The following is a 27347-nucleotide window of genomic DNA, read 5'->3' as shown; positions in this document are numbered from 1 at the left end:
ACTCTAGGTGCCTCGTATAAGTGGAATCATACAGTATTTGTCCTTTTGTGTTTGGCTTATTTCACTTAATGTAATGTCTTCAAGGCTCACCTATGTTGCAGCATGCATCAGAATTTCCCTTTTAAGGCTAAATTCACATTGTATATACAGGTTGAATATCCCTTTTCCAAAATGCTTGGGACCAGAAGTGTTTCAGATTTCGGATTTTTTCAGATTTTGGAATGTTTGCATTATACTTACCACTTACATCCTTAATCCGAAATGCTCTAGTGAGCACTATTTCCTTTGGAAATCATGTTAGCACTAAAGAAGTTTCGGGTTTTAGAGCATTTCAGATTTTAGAATTAGGGATACTCAACCTGTGTATATGCTGCATAAATTGCTTATCCATCTATCAGTGGTCAACAAACCTGGGTTCCTTCCACCTTTTGGCTATTGTGAATAATGCTGATGTCTTAGGAAATTTTGAAATACTTAAAAGCATAATTTGATTTCTATTTCCCTGCCTTTGGCAATGTTATTCTTTGCCTGGCAGCTCCTCGTCCTTCAAAACCCAGCTCACACCTTTGTGAAACCGTATAAACCTTTTTGGACAGCACTAATACTTTTTCCCTTAGGTTTCCAGAGTGCCATTTATCACATATATATGGCAGTGTGATTTATTACAGCTTTACTGTCAGCCACTTGATCTGAAATGTGAATCCCATCCTCAGCCCCATCTAGCCACCACACCACATTACAAGGTCCTCAGTAAATGCTTCATTTCAACAAATAATGTAAGTGCCTTCACTTTACCTTGCAGCTAGATGCTGGGGGTAATGATAAACAAGATAAATAATCCCTGTACTTGTTTTTGTAAATGCCAACTCCCTCCCACAAAATCAACTTTAGTTTGTCATTGCTTATGAAATAAAGTTCAAATTCTTCACCACTCTTTGCAGTTTTATCTTCCAAAACCAGCCTCAGTCATCATCCACACTCCTCCCATACCTTCTCTGACTTGGCTACCTACTTGCAAACACCTGTAACCAGTCTCTCTACTACCTATTTTTCTTTCAAATTTTTAACTCTTTCATGGGCTGGATTCCAATGCCTCATTTTATATGTATGACTCTTCTAGATGTTCCTATAGGCAGAATTAGTTTATATTACCCTAGCACATCTCTTGTCCATCTCATTAGTAGGAACATCTTTCTTACCTGTCTTGCTTACATTGTCTTTCCTCTTAGGTAGATTGTCAACTCTTTTAAAAGAACAGAAACTAAGTTTCTATGATATTCTCTGCCTGGCCTTTTGAAAAATAAATACCAGCTTTATGTAATGTGTATATGTTTCCATTTTCCTGAGGTCTTGAGCAGTGAAGTACCTCATTTCTGTATATTCTTATTTTTATTCTGCTTTTTATATCTATGTTTTCAAATTCCCTGTGGAAATTGAAACTTTGGGTTTTAGCCTGAATTTTCTGATTTAACACTTTCCAATCTTACTTATAAATAACAGTAATGAAAGAACAGTTAGTATTTGTTGGTTAGAAAATGTTAGGTCATGAAATTTAGTTTAAAATCCAGAAACCCAATTTTCCTTTGTTCCAGGTGTTGTGCAAATCACTTTATAGGCATTCTCTCGTTTAATGAGATACAGTGATGTCCCAGTCTGTTTAAAAAAAAAAAAAAGAGAGAGGATGCTTAGAGGGAATAAATAATTTGCTCCAAGTTGCAGAACTACTAAACATGAGTCTCTCTGACCCTAAAGCTGACCATCTTTAACCAATATACTGAATTATCGGGCATTCAGATTCTTTTTACTGCCTGTTGCCTCATTTAGTCTGACTTGCATGTATCCACAGGTTCCAAAGCAGTGATGGAGAAGTTAAGTACTTGCAGTTAGCAGAGGAGCTAATTCGTCCTGAGAGAAACACTTTGGTTGTGAGTTTTATGGACCTGGAACAATTTAACCAGCAACTTTCCACCACCATTCAAGAAGAGTTCTATAGGTATGGATATATGAATCTTCTTTACTTTGAACAGGGTTGGAACCTGACAAGGGCAGCTGTCACAAAAGGCCTCCCTCTGAAAGACCTTTTGATACTGCCAGTGGTCATTTTAGTCCTGCTCTGAACTTAATGTAGGCATTTGTGGAGCTGAATTTTTTTTTCATATGCAACTGTTTAAAATCTGCTTTCTGTGTAGTTTTCCCAATAGGAAAACTGTACTTATTTTTGACAGGCTCTTAGTGCTAATGTTGTTTGATTAATCCTTTTCCCCCTCAGGAATAGGTTTGTGGAGGTTCTATGCTTGCACCAGGGATATCTTTACAGCAGTGACACTGTTGTTCTTATTCCTTAAAGTTCAAATTGTTTTTCCAATTGTGAAAATAATAGACATATATTATAGAAAATTTAGAAAATAGAGAAAAGTAGACAGAATGAAATCATCTGTATACTTGCAATCCTACCACTTATTGATAACCACCATTAGCAAGTCTGCTGCAACAAGAACCTTCCCAGTTTACAAGTGCAGAGTTTTATAAGCATCTTCTGTCACATTTCAATGTCCTTCTGTGTATATATAATTATTCAATTTCATATAAAATTTCTTGAAAACATTTTATAGCTCTAATAGTATTTTTTGGTAGAAAAATGTTTAGAGATTATGTTTAATAACTTAGGCTTTTGTTTTGTTTTTGTTATATACAGCAAGAAACATCTTTGTACCCGAATCTTTATCTGCATTAAGTCAAATAAATGTGACAATCTGTAGAAATATAGTCAGGTTAAAATAAACATTGTGGGCAGTCACAAAAGAGAAATGAAGACCCAGGGATAAGGAGACGCAGTCCTATTCTTTTCCTGGTAGACTGGGAGATGGAAGACTTGCCTCCATGTTTCTAGTCATAGCTGTCCATCAAGAGCAGTTGGAGGCATAAGCAGCAGAGTTTATTTTGGAAGCATGCGGAAGTAAAAGCTGTGTTACTGACAAGTGAGAGATGTAGAAAATCAGGCCTGGTGGTAGTAGTGGCTATGCCATACCTCATGCACAAGACATACAGCAGTTCTCGCTACTAAAAGTAGCTCTTTTTCAGAAAACTTTCAGATCCCACTGATTAAACAAGTCAAGCTGCAGCAGCTATTAGGAACTTACATCAAAATGACATGCCCACTTGAGTCTAGCCTGTCAAATGGAGCTTTTTGCCAGTTTATTCTCACATTAGTAGACAGACTTCTCTCTTGTCCTCATCCATTTGTTATCAGTCAAGAATGAAACAAAAAATAAATAAACTAGAACTTGACACCAAACAAGAGGCTGCCTTATTAGGTTGTAAAACCATCCAGAGAAAACCCACCGTATTGATCATAATACTGACAAGATGAATGTTCTGGTAGAGTCACTTTGGACAGAGGACTGGCCTACAGTGTGTGGGTATTAAATGATTTCTTTAAAAATAATAGATATTCAAGTATGATGTTTTATCTTTGGTGTTTCTGTTTGCGGTGAGTTAGGACAGGATTGAATGAGGCTTCTACACCTAGACTAGATAACAAAGAAGTTTCCTGCACAGTTAGTTCTAAAGCATGGTTATAACCAGATGACATTCCTTAATCTCAGCTGTTGGCAGGCATGAAAAGGGTAGGAGGTTGTGGTAGACCTCTAAGGTGGCAGTTGACTTGTTTTGGTATTTTTTTCTGTTTACTTGTCAGAGTTTACCCTTACCTGTGTCGGGCCTTGAAAACATTCGTCAAAGACCGTAAAGAGATCCCTCTTGCCAAGGATTTTTATGTTGCGTTCCAAGACCTGCCTACCAGACACAAGTAAGAAAACCTTTGTAAGGAAAGGAATTTACCCAATATTATAGATACCACTTACCAGAAAACTTGTGAGGTTGCCTCAATCTGCTACTAGGTGGCTCTTTATTTAACATCACACTTTTATCTCATTGGGCCTCAGTTTTCTCATCTGTAAAATCCTATAGCTTAGGTTTTCTACCTGAATCATGCAACAGGTAGATTGTTGCTGCAGAATTACTTTTTCATGGTTGGTAGCAACAAGAATTATAAAAAGAGTACTTAAAAAGATTGATGCTGTGAAAAAGTTACCAGTTACCCAGAAAGTTTAGTTTTGGAAAAACATGTTTTCTATGGAGATGGGATTGGAAATAAGTGAAGTGAGGCAGATCCTTAGGACTGTCACATTTTAGGGCACCTTTAGGGGAGTTTGGGGAATAAATTGGTCAAATGAGAAAATATGAAAAATGAGAACAGTTGTAGAAATTCATGAATCTTTGGAAATTTTTGTCAGCTTAAATGCATAACTTTCAAATACCCCTTCAGTAGTTATTTCAAGATAAATTTACTGGGAGAAATTGAAGTGATATTTTGAAAACTTAAACTACTCGCATTTAAAACCAAACTGGGATCTTTCTGTTTTATAATTTTAATTTTTGTTTCTTTGGTGTCCTTTATTTATATTTATTCATTTATATATTTTGTGGTGAATGGATATACATTGTATAATTTAGGAATGGGGATGTTGACTGATCATTCTTATAGGAGAATCTAGAGAATACCCTGTCTCTTAATTTTTCTTAAGATAAACTATTATTAAATACCCCTTGTTAGGACAGAAAGATCTCTTATTGGGAAATGAATATTTCCTGATGGGACATTTGTCTTTCAACAGGATTCGAGAACTCACCTCATCCAGAATTGGTTTGCTTACTCGCATCAGTGGGCAGGTGGTGCGGACTCACCCAGTTCACCCAGAGCTTGTGAGTGGAACTTTTCTATGCTTGGACTGTCAGACAGTGATCAAGGACGTAGAACAGCAGTTCAAATACACACAGCCAAACATCTGCCGAAATCCAGTTTGTGCGAACAGGAGGAGATTCTTGCTGGATACAAATAAATCAAGATTTGTTGATTTCCAGAAGGTATGTATTTACTTCTGTTTGAATCAGATTCCACCTATGCTAATAATTCACTCCTTGGCCCTTGCAATAGCTTATTTAATGGTAAACTCAATTTTTATGTAAGTTGAACATTATCAGAAGTGACTTAAGCCCAAAACTTTTAATGTAAGTTTCAACTGTCAGTATATACATGTGTTTTGACCTTTAATAACTTGAATTGGAAGGTCCTTCAGACTGACAAGATGTATTTATCAAAGAACAAACAATAACTACATTATTATTGTGAATGGGAGTGAAGAAAACTTTGAGGCTGGGCACAGTGGCTCACGCCTGTGATCTTAGCATTCTGGGAGGCCAAGGCGGGTGGATTGCTCAAGGTCAGGAGTTCGAAACCAGCTCTGAATAAGAGTGAGACCCTGTCTCTACTAAAAATAGAAAGAAATTAATTGGCAACTAAAAATATATAGAAAAAAATTAGCCGGGCATGGTGGCGCATGCCTGTAGTCCCAGCGACTCAGGAGGCTGAGGCAGAAGTATCTCTTGAGCCCAGGAGTTTGAGGTTGCTGTGAGCTAGGCTGACACCACGGCACTCATGGCAGGCAGCCGGGACAACAGAGTGAGACTCTTGTCTCAAAAAAAAAAAAAAAAAAACTTTGAAGAAGTAGCAACTTCTTAAGTGTAAGACTGCGATTTGGTGGAAAGGAAGGAGGAAGGCATGAATAAAAGGATAGTCTAGGATGAAAACAATGAGGATTATTGTGATTGAAGTAAAGGAACCAAACTAGAAATCATTTGAGAGATGATTTGATACGAAGCCTAAAGGTATTTGGACCCTTAAACCTTAGCCTGGGAAGTTTGATCTTAAGCAGTGGGAATATATTTGCAGGTGGGGTGGGTTTTTTCTTTTTTTTTTCTTTTTTTTAAGGAAACCTAATAGGACAGTGGTATGTAGTATTTCACAAAAACTAATAGGCACTTGTAGTTACCTATGTGAGAGGTGATAGATGGAAGCAGTAAGAATGTAATGACTTTATGGGGTGTGCAAAGAGGAAAGAAAAGTTGCAGCAGCTTAAGTATGGGAAATAAATAATATTAAATTCAGTCTTTAGTCCTGACCTAGCTTTCTTATATTAATCTTGTAAGTTATTAGCAGATTATAAGAAGCACATATTCTACCAATAGCTTTGGGTATATTTTTGAAAGAACATGATATAAAAACCAAATATAAAGTATGAATCTAGGCCGGGCGCGGTGGCTCAAGCCTGTAATCCTAGCACTCTGGGAGGCCGAGGCGGGCGGATTGCTCGAGGTCAGGAGTTCAAAACCAGCCTGAGCAAGAGCAAGACCCCGTCTCTACTATAAATAGAAAGAAATTAATTGGCCAACTAATATATATATATGAAATTAGCCGGGCGTGGTGGCGCATGCCTGTAGTCCCAGCTACTCGGGAGGCTGAGGCAGCAGGATTGCTTGAGCCCGGGAGTTTGAGGTTGCTGTGAGCTAGGCTGACGCCACGGCACTCACTATAGCCTGTGCAACAAAGCGAGACTCTGTCTCAAAAAAAATAAATAAAAATAAAGTATGAATCTAGATTGAGTTTGATTTGGGAGAAAAAACACATCTGTAATAAAGGATGTTCTTGACTATTGAGACATTTGAAAATGGACTAGATTATAGAAAATATATAATATTATGGAATTAGTTTAACTCTCTTGGTTGTGATAAAGGTATTGTAGTTACATAGGAGATTGTCTTTATTCTTAGAAATGAGAGCCAAAGTATTTAGGTGTGATGTTTCTTGATGTTTACAACTTCTTTCAAATACAAAATGTAGGAGAAGATGGAAAACGGAACAGAATTTACAGAGTCATTTTGAACAAAGGGGAGAAAAACTATTTTTTAATGAGTAAGAGTGAAATTTTTTAATACATGTGATATCTTATCAAATTTAACTGTTTGATTAAAAGGAGTTTTAGGGTAAATAATTTTTAGGATGAATGTTGATAACATGAAAAGTCTGCTAACAGGGATAAGATAGTTTAGAATATGTCAGTATTTATGGCATTTAATTTAGATTGTATGACATGTGAAAGGGATCTCTTCTCATTCTTGGCTGTTTGTCTTTGTTACAGGTTCGTATTCAAGAAACTCAAGCTGAGCTTCCTCGAGGGAGTATTCCCCGAAGCTTAGAAGTAATTTTGAGGGCTGAAGCTGTGGAGTCAGCTCAAGCTGGTGACAAGTGTGATTTTACAGGGACACTGATTGTTGTGCCCGATGTCTCCAAACTTAGCACACCAGGTCAGTAATCTGTGGCACAAATTTAACAAATTCTCAGTTACCTGAGCGCGGTATCTAGTGTGTCACATCTCCCTTGTCTTCTTTTTGTCTGCTAGTCAGAAAGTGAGCAAGGAAGTGTGGGGAGAATGAAAACAAATTGGTTTTGCTACAAAAGGTGCTATTCTGAAAGTTTTGAAAGCTTAAGCAATTTAGGTTCTTGGCACCCTAATATTTGAGCTGCGAAACAGCCTATCATTCACTCTTGCAGGAGCACGTGCAGAAACTAATTCTCGTGTCAGTGGTGTTGATGGATATGAGACAGAAGGTGTTCGAGGACTCCGGGCCCTTGGTGTTAGAGACCTTTCTTACAGGCTGGTCTTTCTTGCCTGCTGTGTTGCACCAACCAACCCAAGGGTGAGTCTTAATTGAATGGCAAAGCTTAAGAAAGACCTCCCCTGTAGCTGCCCCACAGTTACCAGTTACCGCCTTCTGAAAACATCTGAGTTTAAAAGTAGGGAATTAGGTTGAGATTTGCTTCTTTAATTTTTAAAATTAAATCCTTTCATGTTTTTCTGACTTTGAAGAAGTCTTGTTTTCATACATAAGAGGTTGCACTGCTTTAAGTGCAGTGGTACAAATTATCCATGTTGGTTTTTAAGTATCATACTTCTTCTGTTGCACTCCTAGAGGAAAGTACAAATAAAATGACTTAGTAATCTGGGAAGTAAATTGCTGTTTCTAAGAGTGATGGATTCCTCACAAGATTGTTGCTAACTTGATTCTTTGTCCTAAATGGGCAAGAGTTTGGGAAATAGTCCAGTATTGGGAAAAGGAGGTGAACGTAATATTCTGTTAACTTCATTTGCATCTTCGTATCAGTGATTAAACATTTACTATGGCTCATCTCTTGAGCATTCATATTCATTTAAATAGTGATATAAAACAATGATGGTAGCTTTTTTTATTTTTAACTCATTGGACAAACCCTTAAGCATCTTCATTAACAGCTTGCTAGTTGGGGAGTTTTTTAAAAACCTTTATAGTCAGCAAATCATGAGGGTAACCTCTTAGACTATGTTTTATTTGTAATGAAGTTTTTTTCTTTAACTTGTTTTGGCTGCTTCTATACTAATAATTCTTCCTTTGTTTTCTACCCTCAGTTTGGAGGGAAAGAGCTCAGAGATGAGGAACAGACAGCTGAGAGCATTAAGAACCAAATGACTGTGAAGGAGTGGGAGAAAGTGTTTGAAATGAGTCAAGATAAAAATCTATACCACAATCTTTGTACCAGCCTCTTCCCTACTATACACGGTAAGAGTTCTAGCCATTGGCAGCATAAACTTGAAATCAAAATCGATTATTCTCGGCAGGCGCGGTGGCTCATGCCTGTAATCCTAGCACCCTGGGAGGCCGAGGCTCGAGGTCAGGAGTTCGAAACCAGCCTGAGCAAGAGCAAGACCCCGTCTCTACTATAAATAGAAAGAAATTAATTGGCCAACTAATATATAGAGAAAAAATCAGCCGAGCATGGTGGTGCATGCCTGTAGTCCCAGCTACTCGGGAGGCTGAGGCAGTAGGATCGCTTGAGCCCAGGAGTTTGAGGTTGCTGTGAGCTAGGTTGATGCCATGGCACTCTAGCCCAGGCAACAGAGTGAGACTCTGTCTCAAAAAAAAGTACAGAAATCAGATCATGAAAGTTTTTAGTGAGTTTAGAAGGAAGGGATCATTTACAAAAGGACAGCCATGATATTCCACTTATGAGGTACCTAGAATAGGCAGATTCATAGAGACAAAGTAGAATAGAGGTTATCAGTGGCTAGGGGAATTAAGGGAATTAGAGAGTTATTGCTTAACCCTTTGTACTCCGATATCGAGTGTGACTCAACACGGTTAGCAAAAATTATAGAGATTAAAATTACTCTTTGAATGTATCAATGATTTGAAATATAAAAAATCCAAATAAATAAGTTTATATGAAAAGAAACTCCAGTTTTTTATTCTACTGCCGCGCTTTGTAAAATCTGGAGTATTTAAAAAATTAAATCCCGAGTAGAATAAAGGAATCGAGGAAAAAGCAAGTGAGTGCAAAGGGTTAATGGATAAAGTTACTGTTTGGGATGATGAAAAAGTTTTAGAAAGGGGTAGTGGTGACAGTTATACAACATAATGTACTTAATGCCATTGAACTATACATTTAAAATGGTTAAATGGTAAATTTTGTTATGTATGTTTTACCACAGTTTTTTTCCAAGAGGAAAAAGAATTTAGTCATCTTTTTCTAGCTTTAGGATCTTATTTTAGAGACAGGGTATTGCTATGTTGTCCAGACTGGACTCAAACTCTTGGGTTCAAGCAATCCCCGCCCTCAGCCTCCCTAGTAGCTGGGATCACAGGCACACACCACTGCACCCGGCTCTTGTTCTTCTTTTTAATTTACAGAGTTAGATATTTCATGATAGTTCTTGGTTACTTGTTATACCTTTAGCAGTTCCTTTCACATTTTCCTGACTCTTGGTTGCTAGATGTTCACTATCAGTCATTAAATGCCCTTTCTGTATTGAAGGATATTACTAAACTTTTGGGCCTGATGCATTATTCTTGAACTCTTCCATCCTTGTCCTTCATACTCAATTGAGGTTATGTTAAGAACTCATAAGATATTGGGGTATTTCTCTTAGGTATATACTTTCAATCATTTAAAATTAACTTTTTTTTTTTTTTTTTTTTTTGAGACAGAGTCTCGCTTGTTGCCCAGGCTATAGTGAGTGCCGTGGCATCAGCCTAGCTCACAGCAACCTCAAACTCCTGGACTCAAGTAATCCTTCTGCCTCAGCCTCCCGAGTAGCTGGGACTACAGGCATGTGCCACCATGCCCGGCTAATTTTATACATATATATATATTAGTTGGCCAATTAATTTCTTTCTATTTATAGTAGAGACGGGGTCTCGCTCTTATTCAGAGCTGGTTTCGAACTCCTGACCTTGAGCAATCCGCCCGCCTCGGCCTCCCAGGGTGCTAGGATTACAGGCGTAAGCCACCGTGCCCGGCTGAAATTAACTTTTTTTAAAGTATTTTAGTCAATGAAATAACTAAAACCCTTTGTTAATGTTTTATGGTTTTTAGAGCATTTCTCCTTATAAGGAGCAGGTGTTATATTTTTATGCTGCTATCCTCCCCCCATAAATTATTGCTGTATAACCCCAAAATTTAGTGACTTATAACAACAAACGTTATCTCAACAGTCAGTGAGTTAGGAATTTGTGAGACACTTAGCTGAGTGGTTCTGGCTTAGTCTTTCATGAGGTCACAGTTGAGACATCAGGGGGAGCTGGGGTCATCTGATTGCTTGACAGGGGCTCATTCAGGTAACTTACCAGTTAGTACTACTTGTTAACTGGAAGCTTTTTCCTTTGCCACACGAATCTCTCCCATAGGGCTGTTTGGATATCTTTGTAACACAGATGCTTCATCCAGAGCATATGGTCCAAGAGAGCAAAGCAAAGAGCAAGCAAAATGCCTCTCATGACCTAGTGTCAGAAGTTACATACCTCACTTTCACCATATGCTGTTTAGTAGAAGCAAGTCACTAAGTCCAGCTCACACTTAACAGGAGAATTAAGTTCCATCCCTTAAAGTGAGATGTGTCAAAGATTTTATGGACAATTTAAACACCACCATGCCCCTAACACATTTTGTTGGTCATAAGTCAGAGAAGTTTTTTTTATGATATGGATTTTTAATTTTCTACTTTTAAGGAATGCTTTGTGTAAATTTGCCTAGCACTTTATTGATGGAGTTCACAAAGAAGTCAATTAAGTCCACAGAAAAATGTTTAATAACATAGTGTTCTTTTTTTTTTTTTTTTTTTGAGAAAATTGTATGTTTCCTTCTTACATTGGATTTATGAACAGCTCATAGAAACAGCTCTAAATTTCATTTAGCATCTTATTTAATCCATACTAATTAGCATGCATTTTTTCAATATTGGTCACTATAGGTGATACAAAAGAAGTGTCATGAGCCATTTCCTCATACTCTCAATGGAACTACAAGAGCTGCCATTAGAAAGAACTAACAAGGCGGGGCAAGTGGTTCACGCCTATAATCCCAGCACTTTAGGAGGCCAAGACAGGAGGATTACTTGAGGCCAGGGGTTTGAAACCAGCCCGGGTAACATAGCAAGACCCCATTTCACAAAAAATTTAAAACTAGGCCTGGCATGGTGGCACATGTCTGTAGTTCCAGCTACTTGAGAGGCTGAGGCAGGAGGATCATTTGAGCCCAGGAGTTTGAGTTTACATTGAGCTATGGTAATGCTTCTGTACTCCAGCCCTGGTGATAGAGCAAGACCCTGTCTCTAAAAAAACAAAAAAGAAGAAAGGGCTAGCAAATGTGGTAGGCTGTGGTGGACATAGCTCTAGTTTGTGAGGAGAGAGCTTTGAGGCATTAGGAAAGGCTTTTTGTGTAGGAAGTAGGTCTTACAGACAAGGAATGGCTCTTGGGGCGGTGAGCACCAGCATCTGTGGTACAGGAGAAAACACTGGAATAGTGATTAGGTGACTTAAGTCCACAGAGTCAGAACCAAGATCAGAAGCCAGGTGTTTTTACTCCAGTTTTATGTTTTATTTTAGATGTCTCTGGCTTTTGGTTGTTAAACATGTCTTTGTAGTTTCTTCTGGAATTAAGTTCATGTTGAAAGATGGGTTTTTTTATCCATAGCTTCTTTTCATTTCAGGCAATGATGAAGTAAAACGAGGTGTCCTGCTGATGCTCTTCGGTGGTGTTCCAAAGACAACAGGAGAAGGGACCTCTCTTCGAGGGGACATAAACGTTTGTATTGTTGGTGACCCAAGTACAGCAAAGAGCCAGTTTCTAAAGTAAGTGCTTGCCTGAGGTGGTAGAACAAGAAAAAACAATATAAATAGTTCCAAGCTTGCTGTACTACCAGGAATGCCTTTACTAGAGAGAGAGAGGAATGTAAATTATGATGTGTTGAATATATAACTCATAGATTAAATACTGTTAATTTTTTGATAGGAAAAAATTGCCTGTAATCCCACTCTCACATTGAACTCTTTAATCTTTATGTTAGTCTTTGAATACATGAATTTGTATTTTCATTATTATAAATCACAGTATCCATATTTTTATTTTTAATTTACCCTAAACATTTTTCCATGTTTCTTTATTTTCACAGTTATCTTTTTGTTGGTGTACTATAACTTACAAAGTTATTTCCCTAGCCCTATTAAATAATTAACAGGGTAGTTTACTATAGAGATTACAGATATTAATACAGTGAACATGATAACATATATATTTTTTTGTTTGTTTCCTTTGGGTAAATTCCTAGGTATACGATTGCTGTGACAAAGAATACAAATATCTGTAAGGTTTTTAAATAAGACACACTATCCAAAAGCAATGCTATGAGATATTTTATGCTAACTTTTTCAGCATGATTTTTGCTTATTTTTAGAAACTATAAGTACTTTCAAACTTGTAAGCAAATTAGGGCTCAGAAGCATCCAGTTTCTGAGCACTTGCTATGTTGTTGTTGCTACGTATATATGTATGTTATGTCTTTTCCTAGCAGCACCCAGACAGGCATGTGTTGTTGTCCGCTTTTTTTTCAAGGAGTCACAAACAAAACCTCTGAGAGTCAATAACTTGCCCAACTTGGAGGTGCCAGGTGACACTGAGCCATGAGTATTAAAACTTAGATATAGTTGGCCTGCAAAACATGCTCTTCATACAACATCAAGCTGCCTTTATTTGTTCTGGACATTTGTAACAGTACTGTTCTAGAATCTGAAACAATTTTAGATTTCCTTAAAGCAAATCATGAACTGAGTTTTAGATTTGAAGATAATAGTCTTATATTAAAAGGGATTTTTTTTCTTTTTATTCCCTCTGTTCCGGTCACCCACCTGCCAAAAAAAGGTGTAGATCAGTGTTGCCTCTGATAACAGTATTGTACATGATGATGTCTTAGTGAATTCTGTAGGATCTTCCATATATAAGATCAAGATTTTGTATGTATCTGCATAAAGTAATGGTTGGAGTACCTCTTCCTTTCCAATATGGCTGCCTTTTTTTGTTTCTTGCCTAGTCAACCTTGACTAGTGCCATTAGTATAATGTTGAATAGATATGACAAGAGCAGACGTCGTGTCTTCTTCCTGATCATAGGGGACTAAGTATTCAGCTCTCTGATTTTAGCTTTTGGTTTTCATAGATGCCCTGATAAGATTAAAGAAAAACTCTATCTGGTTTATGAGAGTCTCTTCTATTCCTAGTTAGTTGAGTTTTTATCATAAAAAGGTGTAGGTTTTGTCAAATGCTTTTTCTTTACATATATTTAGGTGATCATGTGGTTCTTATCCATTATTAATATGACATATTGATTTGCTTTTTAGTCGTTAAGCCAGCCTTGCATTTCTGGAATAAATCCACATCTAGTTTTGTCTCTCTCTCTCTTTTTTTTTTAATTGCAAGACCTTCTAATAGATCATTGTTGCTAAACTGTTTATTATTAAACTTCTTTTAAAATTGATATTTTTGTCACATATTAACTTCAACTTCCATTTTATAGGCATGGATTTATTTTTTAGCGACAGAGTCTTGCTCTGTTGCCCGGGCTGGAGTGCAGTGGCATGATCGTAACTCACTGCAACCTCAAACTCCTAGGCTCAAGCGATCCTCTAGCCTCAGCCTCCAAGTAGCTTGGGACTACAGGCTCATGGCACGATGCCTAGCTAATTTTTCTATTTTTAGTAGGGTTGGGGTTCTTACTCTTGCTCAGGCTGGTCTCGAACTCCTGAGCTCAAGTAACTCTCCCATCTCGGCCTCCCAGAGTGCTAGGATTACAGGCATGAGCCTCCATGCCCAGCTGATTAATTTTTTTAATTTTTTGTTGAGACAAGGTCTTTGTTGACCAAGCTGGTTGGCCTTCCAAAGTGCTGAGATTGCAGGCGACAACCACTGTGCCTGCCTAGGCATGGATTTAAAAGCTGAAGGAGATAGATTTCCCATTCAGTCTGTGGCCTGTTTCTTAATGAATTGCTTAAGTTTAATGCCACTATTAGATGTTCTTTCAGAAATTTAAACTCTTCATTGACATAATCCCTATCAGCTGACATTCTTTGGAAGGGCATTTTGTAGTCACATATTAATAAGTGTTTATATGATAACCTTGAACAGGCACGTGGAGGAGTTCAGCCCCAGAGCCGTCTACACCAGTGGCAAAGCATCCAGTGCTGCTGGCTTAACAGCAGCCGTTGTAAGAGATGAAGAATCTCATGAGTTTGTCATTGAGGCTGGAGCTTTGATGTTGGCTGATAATGTAAGAAACATTTTACAGTCTTGGATATAAAGAAGTCAGAATACTCCCTACCCTGTCAGTGAAGTCGTATAAGTTTCTGTTAAAAAAATGTCCTTCTAAAAAGAGCATTCTTTAGTAAATAATTTATAGTTCCATTAATGTAGAATTTGACATTATCTTCATTGGTCACCATTTTCTGAGCTTCTCTAGAATGTGTTACCTGCCTTGAATGTGTGGTTGCTATGTCTAGTACTTCCAGCATTTTTTCCTTTCCAGAACATGACACCTCTTCAAGTAGGTGTAGGCATGGACACATTTACACATTCCATTTTATAGGCATGGATTTATTTTTTAGCGACAGGGTCTTGTTCTGTTGCCCGGGCAATACACATACATTTTATGTGTATTTGACATGGATGGATTAGATCTGTGGATACGTATAAATTGTAGATGTAAAATCAATCCTGAGGTGACCCAGAATACCTTGACACTGGGGTTTACACAAGGTTTCGGTCTTAAGTACTAGTGTAGTAAGTATCTATATATTTTTAGTTTTGCCAAGTCATGTGGTTCCTTCTAGGCCTGGGATCTGTTGAATTACCTTGCTTAGAAAAGGGAATAAAGAAAGCTTACTTACCTATCTTCTACTTGTGTGGAGAATAGAAAGGTCTCTGTGGTGGCAAACTTTGTGAGTTTACTTGTGGTTTTACATCTGAAAGGCAGTTTCTTAGGCCAGATGTGTTTGGTTACAGGGTGTATGTTGTATTGATGAATTTGATAAGATGGACATACGGGATCAAGTTGCTATTCATGAAGCCATGGAACAGCAGACCATTTCCATCACTAAAGCAGGGGTGAAGGTATGTGTGTCCTCTTCTGTTCCACTGCATTGTGCCTTGGCCTTGTAGACTAATACATAGTGTATTAGAGAGGTTTACCTGCGTAAAATTCATTATTTCAGCATGTAATGCTGTTCATAGAATGAAGTGTAAACTAAAAGAAATCTTCCCCTGCAACTGCCAGCACCAGTAGATACTCAAAGGTTATCTATTGAGTTTGTGCCCCTTTTAGGAATATTCTACATATAAATAGGCATAATGTGTATAGTTTCATTCCTTGGTCATTTAATGCCATAATTTTATTTTGGCAATCTTTCCATACCAGCACATATTAGATTAACTTTGGATTTTTATTACTCCTATATGTTCCACAGTTTGGTTCCTTAGACTCCAGTAGAATGACATTTGGGTCATTTTCAGTGTTTGGAATTACAATCAGTATGTAGTAAACATCCTTGAACACAACATCTTCCTGTACCTAGCTTCAAGATAAATTCTAACAAATTGATGGCCTAAAGGGGAGTTGCTATTTATTAATATATGAAAAAGGATATCTGGTTATTTTGGTTTGCTAATGGTTAACTAACCCATTTAGTTAATTACAGGTAAAATTGAACATTTTGTCATGTGTTTATTGGCTAGTCCTGATGTCTTTTTAAATTTTTCACAATTCTTTCATTTGTGGTCAGGCTACTCTGAATGCCAGAACGTCCATTTTGGCAGCGGCAAACCCAATCGGTGGACACTATGACAGATCAAAATCATTGAAACAGAATATAAACTTGTCAGCTCCCATCATGTCCCGATTTGATCTCTTCTTCATCCTTGTGGATGAATGCAATGAGGTAACCACATGAGCTGTCACTCTTAGCTTCCTTATTTATTTCCAATTTGAGTTATTGAGTGAGATGGGGCTGGAGGATACACTGCTCAACAGCTGGTGTGTGTGTGTGCCCTATAACCTTTCATTTCCCTCCGGGTGGCATGGGATTGGGCATAGGGTTTAGTAAGCAACTCAGAATAAAGTCCTTTGAAGCTGGCTCCACTTACTGTGTAGAGGAATATTAAGGTTTTTGTTTGTGTTACTGTTTTTTAATTCTCAAAAAAGAAGGAAACAAATTACACTTAACACCCAACCAACCACGCACTTTTGTTTTATGGGTTAGTGTTTTGTTGAGTGAAAAATTGTAGTTTGCTTCGATTTTAACATGTTAGCTTATTGGAGTTATTTGTATTTAGGGTTAAAAATTTTGAACAACATGGTTAGGTTTGGTTTTAATCAGTCTGTTCCCACACCTTCCTCAAAAACTTAGTAGCTATTAATACTTTTTTCAGTGGTATATTAGAGCTTATTTTTATCTATAAGTCATTTGCTGTTGCCCGGGCTAGTCTGGAGTAGATACTTCTGTGACTGATCGAAGCTATTTTCTTGTTCTGAATTAGGTTACAGATTATGCTATTGCCAGGCGCATAGTAGACTTGCATTCAAGAATTGAGGAATCCATTGATCGTGTCTATTCCCTTGACGATATCAGGAGGTATCTTCTCTTTGCAAGACAGTTTAAACCCAAGGTAACCAGCTCTTTTGTACTAAATCATAATGGGTATATTAAAGTAGAATGTAAACAAATGTGTCATGTAGAAATTAACTGAACCCGTAATCTACCTAAAGTGATTTTTTTTTTAAATAGCAATTTGTTTAATTAAAGAGGGTTGAATAAAGGGACTTTTTACTTCTATTATTATTATTAACTATTAAGAGATTTTTTTTTTTTTTTTTTTAAAGAAACAGAGTTCTGCTCTTTTGCCCAGGCTGGAGTGCTGGGGCATAATCATAGCTTACTGTAACTTCAGACTCCTGGGCACAAGTGACCCTCCCACCTCGGCCTCCTGATAAGCTAGCACTACACGTGTGCACCACCACACAAGCTAATTTTTTTATTTTTTGTAGAGATAAGGTTTCGCTATGTTGAGCAGGCTGATCTTGAACTCTTGTCCTCAAGCAATCCTCCTGCCTCAGCCTCCCAAAGTGCTAGGATTACAGGCTTGAGCCACCATGCCCAGATTTTTTTTTTAATCTGACCTTTAAGAAAAAAATCTAAATAATTCCATTTATATTATTTGTTAGTTGCTAATAAAAAGATTTTTATGGGAGAAGAGTTTTAGACAACTGAATAAACTAGGACATCCTTTTATATCAACCGTTACTACTGAGAATCTTAAAAATGTTTATGTGCCTAAATCTATAATCTACTGAATGTTACTGAATTTTCCTTTGAGGGCTGTATTGTTCTAAGTTATTTTGATGAATATAGATTACTATTTTACAGGAATTGAAATTGATGTGGTGTATTGAACTGAATTTGTACTGGACCCGGGATACTTAACCTGGACATGTATTTTTTTTTTTTTTTTTTTGAGACAGAGTCTCACTTTGTTGCCCAGGCTAGAGTGAGTGCTGTGGCATCAACCTAGCTCACAGCAACTTCAAACTCCTGGGCTCAAGCAATCCTTCTGCCTCAGCCTCCCGAGTAGCTGGGACTACAGGCATGCACCACCATGCCCAGCTAATTTTCTATATGTTAGTTGGCCAATTAATTTCTTTCTATTTATAGTAGAGACGGGGTCTTGCTCTTGCCCACACTGGTTTCGAACTCCTGACCTTGAGCGATCCGCCTGCCTCGGTACTCCCAGAGTGCTAGGATTACAGGCGTGAGCCACCACGCCCAGCCATGGACGTGTATTTTTAAAAATAAATTTCCGTAACGTGCATCTGTTTTGTTGCTCGATGCTTTCCTAAAATAAGATAAGGAAAGGGGAAAAAATTGTTTCATTCTGGTTGAGGTTTTTACAGTATTGTCTGACTTGACTTTTGGGAATTATCCTTGGCTATTAATTATCCATCATCTTCACTTATTTGTGAATTAGTGTTGGCTCTCACTGCCCCAGAAGAAATTTAGTTATATAAAATTAGGGTTGTGGGTGACTTTTGTGTAAAAAAGGCATCTGTTCTCCATGACTACATACTGGTCCCTCTGTAACCTTGGCGTGCTTCCTTAATATGCTGAGTTCCTTGCTATGAAAAACTGAGGATCCTTTGGGTGTAAAGTTTACTGAAACAGATGACAGACACACAAGGGCTATCTGGAAAGTATCCAGCCATGTAATCATTCTTGTTATATTAGCAATGTCTGGATACTTTTTGGACAGAGTGTGTGTGTGTGTCTTTTTTCCCCAAGACAGCATGAGTTGATTATTTGAGCTACAAGGAAAGTCTGAGCATTAATTTATTTAATAAGCTTAGTTTCTTTCGTAGGGTATTTCAGTAGTGATTTATTGTCACTGGCTTCACAAAAGTTTCGGCCCTCTCATTCCCCAAAATGTTTCTACCTGGAAGGCTCTTAAACTTATGTTTAGCACAGCTGTCATCAAGGAGAAATGTGTCTCTAACTTTACTGATATTCTGAAACAGATTTCCAAAGAGTCAGAGGACTTCATTGTGGAACAGTACAAACGTCTCCGCCAGAGGGATGGTTCTGGAGTAACCAAGTCTTCATGGAGGATTACAGTGCGACAGCTCGAGAGCATGATCCGTCTCTCTGAAGCTATGGCTCGGATGCACTGCTGTGATGAGGTATCAGAGTCACTTTGACACGATGAGGGCAAAGAGAAATTGATTTGTTGCCTCGTAGGCATATTTTTATCTTTGGTATAGGACATACTAGATTCGCCGCGGATTTATTTTTATAACTCTTGAGTGTTGATAGGATCTATGACCCTGGAATTTTTCCCTTTAAGGAGGTTGCTGTCAAGCATTTAATGAATATAGTCCATTCATTCAGGAAAAATGTACTTAGATCCCACAGTGTACTAGGCCTCCGGGTTGGGGATACAGATAAGATAATGTAGCCCCTGGCCTCAAAGGAACCCTCCTTAGGTTTCTATAATGTATGTGGTTTTTAAACTGTTCTTTGAGCCCAAGGTTCCACGAGTATAGGTCAGTGAGTATTAAGGGGTAAAAGGGGAGCAATACAGAAGGGCATTCAAGCTTTCCGTCTCTGCTTCAACCAAAGCCGCCCTGCTTTTCCCTGGTTTTATATATTAGATTTCATGTAAGGTTTTTTTTAAAGGGGGGATTAGCTTTTTTTTTTTTTTTTTTTTAATGATTTGCCAGTATGATTTTATATGGAGGAAAATGTACAGCTTGGTGGGTTTTTTATTTATTTATTTATTTTATATAATGTACATGTGACCACCCAGTTCAAGATACAAAACATTTTCATCATTTCAGAAAATTTCCTTGGGCCTCTTGTCAATCTTAACCCTGTTCCCCAGAAGTAACCACTGTCTGACTTCAATCCCATTTTTATCCCATAGATAAAAAAGGCTTTTCTTTTCATTTTTGGGTTTTCAAATTCTCTAATATGGTGTTTTACTATCAACAAAGTACTTTAATGCTAACTTATTTGATATTTTTTGATTAACCTAACATTTAAGGGACATGTTCAGGGAACAAAAGATAAATAAGAGAGCTCCTGCCTTCCTTGCTGCTGATCTGGTGGGAGTGGGACATGTATTTAAGCATATAAAAAATGAGAGAGGGGGCCAGTCACAGTGGCCAACATCTGTAATCCCAGCACCTTGGGAGGCCAAGGTCAGAGGATGGCTTGAGGCCAGGAATTTAAAACCAGCCTGAGCAATATAACAAGACCACATCTTTACAAAAAAATTTTTTTTTTTTTTTTTTAATGACAGGGTCTCACTGTGTTGCCCGGGCTAGAGTACAGTGGCATCGTCGTAGCTTACTGTGATCTCAAACTCCTGGGCTCAAGCAATCCTCCAGCCTGCCTCAGCTCCCAAGTAGCTTGAACTATATATAAGGCACACACCACCACACCCGGCTAATTTTTCTATTTTTTGGATCTCACTCTTGCTCAGGCTGGTCTGGAACTCCTCGCCTCAAGCAATCCTCCCACCTTGGCCTCTCAAAGTGCTAAGATTACAAGTGTGAGCCACCATACCCAGCCAAAAATTTTTTTAAAAATTAGCCAGGTGAGATAGTGTCACCTGTAGTCTTGGCTACTCTGGAAGCTGAGGCAGGAGGATCACTTGAGCCCAGGAGTTTAAGGTTGCAGTGAGCTATGATGATGCCACTGCAGTCTAGCCCGGGCAAAAGAGCAAGACCTTGTCTCAAAAAAAAAAAAAAAAAAAAAAGGAAGAATATGATGATAGAGCATCACAAGTAAAGAGTACAGAGATCAATTACTTTATTCCTAAGAAGGGGGAGGGTTTATGGAGGTGCTGACATTTAAACCTGATTGCTGAAGGCTGTGGAGAATTTTGATAGGCAAAAGACCTTGGGGAAAGGGCGTTCTAAAATCATGCTAACATTTGTATTTTTTTCCCACTGTGGTATTTCTTGAAATGAGTTTCATAAAACTCTTAGGGCAAACTTAAATAGATTTTTCTTTTGTTATTTTTTAAAAATTGGTCTTTTAAATAGGTAGCAAATTCATATAATATTAAAATATGTGCACATATATTATACACAAATATATTTTCTGAATGAAATTGAATATCTTTGCATATATTTAAGAACTGTTTCTCCTTATATGTTCATATTATTTCTCCATTTTTAATTTTGTTAGAAAGGCCTTTTTCCTCTAAGATTATAAAAAATTCTTCTCTTATGACTTCCTCTAGCACTTAGATGATTTTATTGTTTGCATTTAAATCATCTAAACATTTGGTATTTATTCAGTAAAATGTGAGGTGTGAATTACTTGATTCTTTTTCACCATCTATTGAATAATCATCTTTTTCATGCTGGTGTGGTATGCCCTTATTATATATTGTATTTTATGTTAAGATCTCTTTCTGCACTTTCTACTTTCCATTGAGTCCATCAGTTCCTCTTACATTGGTACAATGATATTTTAATTAATGGAGCTTTATATTTTAAATATAGAGCTAGTTCCAATGCATTGTTCTCTTCAGCTGTTAGGAACATGGAAATCAGCTTACTTAGTTTTTTTAAAAAAACTTGATATTGTTATTAGTATAACATTAAATTATACACTAAAGAATTAAAAACATCTTGATGATTTTTTCTATTCAAGAACATTATAACAGAATATATTAGGTTGTGCTACTATAAAAATCTCAACCGCTTAAAACAGATACTTTTTTGCATGCTACACGTCCATTAAGTCAGCAAGGGGTGCTCCTCTTCATGTTGCTCAGATTCAGGCTGATGTAAAGGCTCAATTTTGACATAGGCTTCCATGGTGACAGAAAGCAGGGAAGAGAAAAAAGGATGAGCCATGTACTATCTTCTACCTTCTATTTGGAAATGACACTACTGCTCACATTTTGCTAGCCACAGAAATTAACATGGCCATCCCTAAGTTCAAGTGGTTAGAGAAGTATCTTCCTACCAGGTGCCAGAAGGAGAAAGGCAAACATTTGTGAACAGTTCTGATGACTACCACAAATACAGAATCTTTCCATTTAAATATTTTTTGACAGTACTGTTATAGTTTTTCCGTGTTTTTTATTTCTTGATATTTTGCCATTTTTCTTGGTACTAAAGGTAGGATCTTTTTCCATTTCACATTTCTATGCATACATACCTAGAGGTGGAATTGCTGGGTCATAGGTTATGCATGTGTTTAGTAAAAACTGCCAAACTGTTGAATCAATTTCTATTTTTACCTTCAATAAATGAGAGTAGTTCTACATTCTTGCCACCACTTGATATAGTCAGTCAGTTGTAGCCATTGTGAAATTATGGTGCTGTCTCATAGCATGTGAGTGTATGAGAGAGAAAGAGAATGTTTATGAGAAAACCAAAGTAGCACTGAGAAGAGAGTGTCTGTGTGAGAAAACCAGAATACCACTGTGATTTTGTCTGGAGAAACTCTGTTTAGTGTATCAAGAAGACTTAACTGAATCACCTCATTTTTATTGGGTTAGGTCCAGCCTAAACATGTGAAGGAAGCTTTCCGATTACTGAATAAATCAATCATCCGTGTGGAAACACCTGATGTCAATCTAGATCAAGAGGAAGAGGTCCAGATGGAGGTAGATGAAGGTCCAGGAGGCATCAATGGTGAGATGTTTATTCATATGACTGTTATGTCTGAAGTTAAGGACCAAAAAGTTTTCTGAGATGTCATGTGGTAAAAGTACACTTGTTGATGATTATGAACTCTATGTAGCAAAAAAAGAAAAAACAAATATTGAGTTTTATTAACTGTTGACATGTTAAAGTATAAATAGTTGATTTAAAATATATATACTTAGCCAGGTATGGTAGCGCATACCTGTAATCTCAGCTCCTCCAGAGGCTGGGGTGAGATGATCCCTTGAGCCCAGGAGTTTGAGGCCAGCCTGGACAACATAGTAAGACTGTGTCTCAAAAAAAAGAAAAGTATGTATATATACTTGAAAGACTAACAGAAAATACACCAAAATGGTGTTAGTAGACTTAAATCCCCTGGACTCTCCACCCTTATTTGTATTGTTATTTTGGTTTTGAACCGATATCAGAATTTCTTATCTTGTGCATGATACTGTAAATGAACTTTTAGATTATGAAATTTATATCTCCTATCCCTCATATTCCTCCCAAGTTAGTTTTTGTCTTCACTACTAGAGTTTATAAATTTATTTGTAAAATTTTATATGCTATGTATAACTATATGCTTGTTTTGAAGTTAGTATTACATATAAATAGTATATTCATAAACATTTGACAGGAATGTTGGAGACACAAAAACAAAATTCAGATGTTCACTTTTTTACTTAGGTCATGCTGACAGCCCTGCACCTGTGAATGGAATCAACGGCTACAGTGAAGACATAAATCAAGATTCTGTTCCCAAAGCCTCCTTAAGGCTGGGCTTCTCTGAGTACTGCCGAATCTCTAACCTTATTGTGCTTCACCTAAGAAAGATGGAAGAAGGTGAGGCTAAGCCTAGTCATTTACATAAGCTATATTCGCATAGGCCACTTCTGATTGCTAAACATTGTATTGTTCTGTCAGAAGAGATGACTAATAGCTAGGCAAGCTCACTTTAGCAAAGTAAATCTATGGAGTATCAGCATACCTGCCAACCTGAACATTTCCCAAAAAGTTCATTGTCAGGCAAAGGTATATGGATCATTCTTGTTAACGTTCTTAGCCTATATTAATAATTTTGAAGTGGAATTTGTGATCTGATAACACATGAAGAAGCACATACAAATGTTTTTACAACTGCAAAATTATTACTACTTACGATGAGTTTATTTGAAACATGTGGTCTCCTAGGGTATTTATAATTCATTGGCCAGTAATTGAGTTCAGAAATCTATACTGCCAAAAGACTAGAAAAATGGAGTGAAATCCTCATCTATTCATCAATAAAGTGTGGTATCTGGACATTAGTACACCTCTTTAACCTTCCTGTCCTTAACTGCTTCTACATGCTATTCAAAGTTTTATCACCCTAGTTAGCCACATGGCAGAGCAGGAAAAACAATGAATTCAAAGGGTAGAACTTAGGCCGGGCGCAGTGGTTCATACCTGTAATCCTAGCACTCTGGGACGCCGAGGTGGGTGGATTGCTCAAGGTCAGGAGTTTGAAACCAGCCTGAGCAAGAGCGAGACCCTGTCTCTACTATAAATAGAAAGAAATTAACTGGCCAACATATATATATATATATATATATATATATATATATATAAAAATATAAATTAGCTGGACATGGTGGCAATGCCTGTAGTCCCAGCTTCTCAGGAGGCTGAGGTAGGAGGATTGCTTGAGCCCAGGAGTTTGAGGTTGCTGTGAGCTAGGCTGATGCCACAGCACTCACTCTACCCTGGGCAACAAAGTGAGACTCTGTCTCAAAAAAAAAAAAAAACAAAGGGTAGAACTTGAAATTCTATTTGATAGTTACACTTCAATTCCTATTTAAAAGCTCCCAGGACTCTGTGCTGACTTCCAGGCATAGTTTGTCATCACAGTGTCCAATCTGCTATGGAGGAAGAGAACACCAGAGATCATCTTGGCTTACTAAAGATATGAGCCCTACAGTTTCTGCCCTGTGTGAACTGTGGACCTGTGGGAGAAAAGGCAACAGTGTGGCTATGTGTCAGGTTTATCCCTGTTCCATTCCCACATTAAATGTTTTGGGAGCTTGCATGTTCTTGTATTCATGTTGTTCATTATTCTCTTTCTCCCTCATGCAACTAAGTTTTTTTATATATATATATTTTTATAATTTTTTTTCTTATTTTTCTTTAACTGTAGATGCCTCAAATGCTTTGAGTGCAACTAAGTTTTAAATAAAACAAAAGTAGAGTTTTAGTTTTTATTACACTGTATTTCTGTGACAGTTGCAATGTTCTCCAGTCTCAACTCTTGTGAGTTAAGAGTTTTGCCTTGGACTTTTTAAAGCAGATGGTATGGATGATCTTTGCTAAAATAAACTAATAATTTTTTAGTGCTGAGTGAATGCCCATGAATTTCTCTTCTAAGTAAACTTGAGTTCCATAAACTCTTCCCCTTTCCAAAGAGGAAAAGCTATATTTAAGAAGTTTTGCTGTTGCTTTATTTCTAATTTATGCTTTTATGCTTTCAGTTGCCATTGGCAAACATTCTCTTAGGTGGTGAAGCGGAAGAAGATGAAGAAAAGACCTTCGCACTTTGAGATCTGAATAGCTTTAAGACACTTGTTTCTTATAATGTCTATTTTATTAGGTTTTTCTCCTATTATGGGTAAAGTAAGGCGTGCTTTAATACAAGTAGTATGACAGGCTATTTCAACATTACTTCAGCAGGTGTACTTTGTGACAGGTTGATGGTTATCTAGTCTGTATATTGTGTGTGCAAACCCTAAGAACTGGAAGTACAGTTTGCTAGAAGAATAATCCTTTTAAAATATATTTTTTGTTGCAGAAGAGGATGAATCAGCATTAAAGAGGAGCGAGCTCGTTAACTGGTACTTGAAGGAAATCGAATCAGAAATAGACTCTGAAGAAGAACTTATAAATAAAAAGAGAATCATAGAGAAAGTCATTCATCGACTCACGCACTATGTATGTACATAACTTCACTTGATCTAGTATTAATGAGGAAGGGAGTTCACGTCTTATCTGTGTAGGTCCATTAGTGAAATGTTTTTTATGTTCGTGTATTTTGAATCATTGGAGTGTAATCGGAATTATGAGTTGTAAAACAAGGGAGAATCAACAACTAGTAAATGACTTATTCTGCTGAAACAAGCAGAATTTAGGTTAAGTCTGGGAAGGAGGCTATGGGGTCTCACTGCTTGGATGTTTTTAACCTGTTTTCCACCCCCACTAGCACCCTTGGTCATACAGTAAACCTTCCAGCATCCTGACCACTGACACCTATTTTCTATGATCTGTTTCCTTCATATCCCACCTTACGCAGCCCAGTAGTTGTTCTTTTCTTACACTTTCAACTCTTTTCTTTCTTTATCTTACTTGCTTTGTAAAACCCCAGCCTTGGTTAAATTGAATTTTGGTTTTTTTAAGCCTCGTCCAAGCAGCTAAAAATACCTGGAGAAAAGCATACAACCAGGTGCCCAGCCTTATTTATTGATGACCACAAGTCTTAAGTGGACAATTCTTAAATTTGTCTTATCAGCCTTACAGTAGCATTGCCCAGTACAATTACTTTTCCCTGGTCAGTTCTTTCTCTCACTCTCTTATGGGACCATTACATACCTTCTCTCTACTCATATGAACTGGTCATTCTCTGTCAGGCTTCCCCAGTCAGGAGCATTTGAACAGTTGATCGCTTCTTCCAGAAATACTTTCTTCATTTGCCTTATGAGTCACCATGACACGGGAACATGGAACCCAAAACTGGAACCCAGCCTGAAGGCCAAGAGGGTTCTTGGTTTCATGCAGGAAAGAATTCAAGCGTGAGCCCTAAGTCGGAAACAAAAGCAAAATTTATTAAACAGCAGGCAGGCTACTACATAAAGCAGCCCCTGTACGTTGCTGGCGAGCTGTGTTTATGGCTGTCTCTTGATGATATGCTAAATGAGGAGTGGATTATTCGTGAGTTTTCTGGGGAAAGGGGTGGAGAGTTCCAGGAATTGGGGGGCTCCTCTTTTCATACCATATAAGGTAACTTCTAGGGGTTGTCATGGTGCTGGTGGAAGTTTCTTTTAGTATGCTAATACATTATAAACGGTATAATGAGCAGCAAGGGCTAGCAGAGGTTGTCTTTGTTGCCATCTTGGCTCTAACTGGTCATAAGCAGGTTCTTCACCTCATCCTTTTTTTCTCAGAGACCTTGGTTCATGTCTTGTGACTCCTTAATGAGCAGGGCCTGCCAGTTTTCCTGTCTGAACCATATTCTCCTGAGTCCTGTGTCTTCCTGGTTATTTCCTCTTGGTCCCTTTTCCTGAATCTTTTTGTTCTTACTCTACTCTCATATTATTTACATTCACTACCTAAGTGCCCTCATTTTATGAATTTTACCCATCTGCTGGTGACTTACAGATTTATATAGCCAGCTCTCACCTTTCCTGTACACACCAGATGTATGTGGCTGGTTGCCTACTAATGAACTAACAGGCATCTCACACTTGATGTGTTCAAACACAGTTCTTCCCCCATTACTTTTATAGTATGGTCCCTTTTACTCGATTGCTATAGGCCAGATGCCTCGGGATCTTCTTTGATGCCTTGATCTACTCACAACAACTCCTCTTCAATCAACAATGAATCCTGTGTTGATTGGATATATACCTACCTTCGGTGTGTGTATAGTATACTTTCTGTTCTCTTTTCACCACTTCACCAGCCTGCCCAAGCCACCATACCTGGACTCTGGGGAGCCTCATAACTGTCTCCTTTTGTGTTGGCTCTCTGCTCAGCAGCCAGATAGGCCTTTTTTGTTTTTTTAGACAGAGTCTCACTCTGTTGCCCAGGCTAGAGTGAATGCCATGGCATCAGCCTAGCTCACAGCAACCTCAAA

General features: G+C 37.7%; 1 protein-coding gene across 1 annotated transcript in view; it reads left to right on the top strand.

Moving 5' to 3' along the window:
- MCM6 (minichromosome maintenance complex component 6) overlaps positions 1-27347 on the top strand; it is a 29924-nt gene that overhangs the window by 1146 nt on the left and 1431 nt on the right. Inside the window, exons 2-16 of the mRNA XM_012740088.3 lie at positions 1847-1993; positions 3698-3808; positions 4677-4926; positions 7038-7203; positions 7451-7596; positions 8343-8493; positions 11919-12060; positions 14386-14527; positions 15259-15366; positions 16035-16190; positions 16789-16917; positions 18818-18979; positions 22321-22456; positions 23156-23311; positions 25290-25429. Of these exons, the coding sequence (XP_012595542.2) occupies positions 1847-1993; positions 3698-3808; positions 4677-4926; positions 7038-7203; positions 7451-7596; positions 8343-8493; positions 11919-12060; positions 14386-14527; positions 15259-15366; positions 16035-16190; positions 16789-16917; positions 18818-18979; positions 22321-22456; positions 23156-23311; positions 25290-25429 (2242 nt within the window). The remainder of the gene's footprint in view (positions 1-1846; positions 1994-3697; positions 3809-4676; positions 4927-7037; positions 7204-7450; positions 7597-8342; positions 8494-11918; positions 12061-14385; positions 14528-15258; positions 15367-16034; positions 16191-16788; positions 16918-18817; positions 18980-22320; positions 22457-23155; positions 23312-25289; positions 25430-27347) is intronic.

Source organism: Microcebus murinus, chromosome 8 (assembly GCF_040939455.1).
Source record: "Microcebus murinus isolate Inina chromosome 8, M.murinus_Inina_mat1.0, whole genome shotgun sequence".
In the NCBI taxonomy this organism is placed as follows: domain Eukaryota; kingdom Metazoa; phylum Chordata; class Mammalia; order Primates; family Cheirogaleidae; genus Microcebus; species Microcebus murinus.
The sequence above is the reverse complement of the archived record's forward strand: the minus strand, read 5'-3'. Positions and strand labels throughout refer to the sequence as shown.